The 5,886-nt window shown below is 42.6% G+C and overlaps 1 protein-coding gene across 8 annotated transcripts in view; it reads left to right on the top strand.

Annotated features, from left to right (window-relative positions):
* otofa (otoferlin a) overlaps positions 1 to 5,886 on the top strand; it is a 373,830-nt gene that overhangs the window by 209,516 nt on the left and 158,428 nt on the right. For all 8 annotated transcript variants that reach the window (XM_043676366.1, XM_043676329.1, XM_043676363.1 and 5 more), the window contains exon 6: positions 4,116 to 4,175. In XM_043676366.1, coding sequence (XP_043532301.1) covers positions 4,116 to 4,175 — 60 coding nt within the window. The remainder of the gene's footprint in view (positions 1 to 4,115; positions 4,176 to 5,886) is intronic.

Here is a 5,886-nt window from a genome sequence, read left to right as displayed (position 1 = left end):
AGAGCCACCCAAGCCCCAGGACCGGATGCTCAACCTTACCCCCCCCAACCTCCCATTCCCCAAATTCTCAGTCCCCACCTCCTGCACTCTGCATTTTTCCCTCTGACCAACCACACCTCAGCAATCCTCAACTCCACCCCCACCACTGATCCAACCCTTCCAACACACACTAACACCCTCACCTACTTGGTGCCTGTCCCCATCACAACCTAGCACACAATGCCCTTTACCCACCTTCCTTACATCTCCTCACTCAGCTCATGCACCAACAGATTCTCAGTATTTATCAAAGTGGCTTTGGTTCTTTAAACTAGAGTGCAGAATTTGCTACTGAGAAAGACAGTTATGGTTTCAATACAAACCCTCTCTGTAGCTGGCCTGTCTGGACAGTCCTGCACCAACTAGGAAGGCTTTAGTTTAATACATGATAATCTGGGTCAATGATAATAGGCATTTGGACAGGTGACAATTAATTAATGCAAGATTGCAATCAATTGTGAAAGAGAAATCATCTTTAGCCAAATAACATAGGAAGGTTTAATGAGGGTGATGTGGTTGATGCAGTAAATTGGACTTCCTAATGGTTTTTGTTAATTGCAACATTTAGGTTTATCAGTAGCAGAAGTTCAGGAATGAGGAGAGACTGTGACAGGAAACAGAGGGTAGTGATGAATAGCTGTTTTTCCGACTGGAGGAAGAGCGCTTTCCCCATAGGTTGGTTGTGGGATTGCTATTGTTCTGATTGATGCAATGACCTAGAGCTTGTACAGATGTAATTTAAACAAAACTTGAGAAGCATTGTGAACAGTGAGGGTGATAGTCATTGCATTCAAGAGGTTAGAAACAAGTTGGCTGAAAGGGTGGATGAAATTTCATGCACTGAGGTGGCATGTCCTGTATTTGGAAAAGAAGAATAAGGAAAAACAATAGGAAGTAAAAGTTACAATTCTCAGAGACTGCAAGCATGGAGATCTGGAGACATCGATCATTAAAGGTATCAGGAGAATTTGAGAAAGCTGTGGGCGGCCTGGTGGCACAGTGGTTAGCACTGCTGCCTCCCAGTGCCAGGTTCGATTCCAGTCTTGGATAACTGTCTGTGTGGAGTTTGCATATTCTCCCCGTGTCTGCATGGGTTTCCTCCGGGTGCTCCAGTTTCCTTCCACATTCCAAAGATGTGCAAGTCAGGTGAATTGGCCATGCTAAATTGTCCATTGTTGTTAGGTGCGTTAGTGAGGGGTGAGGGGGGGTGTTACTCTTTGGAGGGTCAGTGTGGACTTGTTGGGCCTCTTTCCACACTGTAGGGAATCTCTCTCTTTCACTTTAGGAAAGATGTGGAAGCTTTGGAGAGGGTGCAGAGAAGATTTACCAGGATGTTGCCTGGAATGGAGAGGAAGTCGTACGAGGATAGGTTGAGAGTTCTCGGCCTTTTCTCGTTGGAACGGCGAAGGATGAGGGATGACTTGATAGAGGTTTATAAGATGATCAGAGGAATAGATAGAGTAGACAGTCAGAAACTTTTTCCCCGGGTACAACAAAGTGTTACAAGGGGACATAAATTTAAGGTGAAGGGTGGAAGGTATAGGGGAGATGTCAGGGGTGGGTTCTTTACCCAGAGAGTGGTGGGGGCATGGAATGCGCTGCCTGTGGGAGTGGTAGAGTCGGAATCATTGGCGACCTTTAAGCGGCATTTGGATAGGTACATGGATGGGTACTTAATCTAGTTCGGCACAACATCGTGGGCCGAAGGGCCTGTTCTGTGCTGTATTGTTCTATGTTCTATGTTCTATGTTCTAATCTAATCAGCAGATTGCATAAGTATTTTAGGCGGCTGATGCTTTCTCCCCTTGCCACCATGAATAGTTTGGAATGATGCATGGCGATTTTCACCAATCATTTAGTTAAACTTTTTAGGATGGCATTTTACCTCCACACTGAAGGTAAGTTTACAGTTTGCTCACTTCTCTGGAGAATGATGTAAATACCACAGTCTCTTTGTAATTATGTAAATTCTACATTTTAAAAACAGAAACTAGAAACCTCAATAACTTAATGTTCCCAATGGCATGTAGCAGTCTTGACATTTTCCACACTTACAAGGCAGATATCATTTTGGTATTACCAGTGGGATGGAAACTGCTAACATGGCACCTTTAATCAAAAAGGGAGATAGGCAAAAAGTGGGAAACTATAGACCAGTTAGTTTGATCTTTGTAATGAGAAAGTTGCTGGAGTCAATCATAAAAGAGGAGATAACTGAACACTTGTAAAAACAATACTCAATTCCCCAGTGTCAACACGGTTTCATGAAGGGTAAGTCATGTTTAACAAACTCTTTTGAGGATGTAACCAGCAAGGTGGATAACTGGGATTCAGTGGGTGTGATACGTCTATACTTCCTGAAGTCAATTGACAAGGTGCCACAGAAAAGACTGATCCAGGAGGTTAGTTCCTGGGGGGACTAAGGGTAGACTATTGGCTTGGATAGAGGATTGACTGGCTGACAGAAAGCAGAGGGTCAGAATAAATAGATCCTTGTCTGGATGGTGAACTATAACTAGTGGGGTACCACAGGGTTCAGTTCTCACACCTCGTCTATTTGCAATCTATATAAATGATCTGTAAGCAGGGACAGAGTGTAATTTAGCAAAGTTTGTGGATGATACCTAAAATAGATGGAAAAACAAGCAGTGATGAGGAGATCAAGTTTACAGATGGATATCGATAGACCAGGAGAATCGGCTGAATCTGGCAAATGGAGTTTAATGTGGGTACATGTGAAGTTGTCCATTTTGGCTGGGAAAAAAAGGGCAAATTTATTATTTAAATGGGAAGCAGATTCAAAGTGTACCAGTGCAGAGGGATCTGGGTGTCTTTGTGTATGAATCGCAGAAAGTGGGTATGCAGATGTAGCATACAATAGGAAAGGCAAATGGAATCCTGGCATTTATTACAAAGGACTGGTTTCTAAAAGTAAAGTGGTGTTGCAATTATATAAGGTGTTGGTGAGACCATACCTGGAGTATTGTGTCCCGTGTTGCTCTCCTTAATTGAGGGTGGATGTGGTGGCATTGGAGGCAACTGCCAGAGGGGGGGAGTCACCAGGTTGGTTCCAGGGATGAAAGGGCTGTTGAATAGTTTGGGCTTGTACTCACTGGAGTTCAGCAGAATGAGGCGGTGGATCTGATTGAGGTGTACACAATGCGAAAAGGGAATTGATAGGGAGGACAGTGCACAGATGTTTCCCCTTGTGGGTAAGTCTCGAACAAGAGATCATAGACAGAGTGAGAGCAGGTCGGTTCAAAACTGTGATGTTGAGAAACAGCTTCGTCTCTCGAAGGGACGTGAATCTGTGCAGCTCACTGCCCCAGAGGGCAATTAAGGCAGAATCAAGTGAGAAATGATGAAAGGTGGAATAAAGGGCTATGGGGAGGAAAATGGAGTTGAGACCAGGATAATATGAGCCAAAATCATATTAAATGGCAGAATTGCTGACTCCCTCTCCTAATTCCTTTGTTACTGTGGTCCATCAGTTGAATTTTAAAAATAGAATAAGAATAATGAAATACATTTTTACACTTTTTGATTTGAAAAACAAGGGAAATTCAAGACTGAAAGGACCAAGAGATAAATCAAGAAGTGATAATTTGCCAACACAATCTGGTTTTTTAAAAACTGATAATTACAAGATGAAGGAAATACAAGGGATTTGTTTCCAGTGAAATTTCATATCTTTCTTTAGGGTCCTGAGAAATAAATGTTAACTTTTTTTAAAAGTAGGAATGAAGTTGATCAGAACAGAATTAAATATTCTAATGGCTTTACAAGGATGATGAAATCACTTTGTTTTTGTGTTTTTTAAAAAATGATTATAATGTTGTGGAATTCTACTGCTGTTATATAACATTTCAAAGTTTTTATAATATTTGCAGAATACATTATACCAAACAGATGGGTATGTGCTGTTGTCCACATTGTATCTCTTTAAATGCTTAAAGGGATGAAACACCAAAAAGTCAGATACTGCATTTGTCATTAATCAGCCTGATTTATTTGTATTCTGTTCCTGTTGCTCATGCTTGGATATTTCTTCACTCTCTAATCTATTTGATACACAGCGCAGGCAAGGACGTTATCAAGCCGAAGGATGACAAGGGGAAAAAAGAAAGCAAAGAAAAGTAGGTACTGGTAAAAGACATGCATAAAGTTAATAATAATGATTCCTGAAATCAGGAATACTGAAAACAATGGAACAGTGACAAAACAAAGTGGAATGGTGCGGAATGTTGGTGAAATCATTCTCATGAAATAGCTTAAAGATTGCTGTTCACACATAATGTTAGTGATTGGCAGATTTAATAATTAATATTGTCAATGAAAATAAGTAATTATGATTATTCAAAATGTATTTTATTGACTATGTGTTAATTTGTACTGTGCTGTACTCGTGTTTTCAGAGGAGGGGGTGGGAATGAAACAGTTCCCACATCAGCTGCAGTGTGTTCACCCAGGTTCAAAGGGATAGTGACAACATTCACTGTGACTGTTTCCATTCCTTGTAATCGGGAGAAAGTGGACAAAGGGTGCAGTGAGAAAGTGCAACAATACCTCACTGCATAAAAATAATAAACGAAAAAGGGTGCAGCTCTTTTAGTGTGTGATAATCTGAGCCACTCGGATTTACGTGAACAGAATTGAATTCTCACTGACAATTAGCCCGTAATCATTGGCAGACCCTCCCATTCTCAGGCTGAGTCTGCAGATGCCTATACAGAATGACTGGGGCTACCACAGACTGTTACATTGGGTCACAGGAAGGGGGTGGGTGGGTGCGAGTGAGGCAGTGCGCTCCTTACCCTTTTTTCCCCAGCATTGGCGCCCTGATGTCATTTGACCCAGGGTTAACCTGGCCACTCCCATGAATGTGAGGGAGCTGCTGGAGGTAAGTTTTGTCCATGTTGGCATTCTGAGCACTGCCCGCCAATGCAGTTATGTCAGCATCCAATCCTGGCCACTGGATGTAACGTCTTGCCAACATCTTCATTTTGGAAACCCCTGGGGTGACACTGGTGGAGTTCAGCCAGTATCGAGCAGTGACCTTTACTTAGGGCAATCGCTCTTGCTCCCCAAAATGATGTGCCATCCTCTACTGTGATCTAGTCTTTCCGGATCCAAAATGATTTTAATTCTGGTTGTGACAGCTTTTTGGTTTTCCCCATCACTAGCTGTCTCAGTTTTGTCAGGACTGGATCTTTCTGCGTCTAATTCTGATATTGTCAGCTGTGACTGGAAATGCATCCAGAAAATTTAGAACCAATATGGACTCTTCAAGTGGCAGTTCCAATGGTGGTCTAGCTGCCAGCAGGAGGCAGCTCAATGCATCCACATTCACTACTTGGCCTCCCAGATGGTGTGAGAGAAAGTGAGGGCTGCAGATGCTGGAGATCAGAGCTGAAAATGTGTTGCTGGAAAAGCTCAGCAGGTCAGGCAGCATCCAAGGAACAGAAGAATCGACGTTTCGGGCATAATTCCTGTAGAAGGGCTTATGCCCGAAACGTCGATTCTCCTGTTCCTTGGATGCTGCCTGACCTGCTGCGCTTTTCCAGCAACACATTTTCAGCTCCCAGATGGTGTTCCAACTTATAATTATACACACTTCATATTAGAGCTCACCACTGAATTCGGCCTGAAACCATGGGCATCACTGCCTTGTCCTCTTTAAGGGTTTGTGGTCTGTTATTATTACAAATTTACATCTGTAATGATATTGGTTGATTCCAAATATGATCACCAAACCTCCATTCTCTATCTGGGTGCATTTACTCTCTAGATCAGAGTGGTGCTGGAAAAGCACAGCAGGTCAGGCAGCATCCGAGGAGCAGGAAAATC

This window comes from Chiloscyllium plagiosum, chromosome 3 (genome assembly GCF_004010195.1).
Source record: "Chiloscyllium plagiosum isolate BGI_BamShark_2017 chromosome 3, ASM401019v2, whole genome shotgun sequence".
NCBI classification, from domain to species: domain Eukaryota; kingdom Metazoa; phylum Chordata; class Chondrichthyes; order Orectolobiformes; family Hemiscylliidae; genus Chiloscyllium; species Chiloscyllium plagiosum.
The sequence above is the reverse complement of the archived record's forward strand: the minus strand, read 5'-3'. Positions and strand labels throughout refer to the sequence as shown.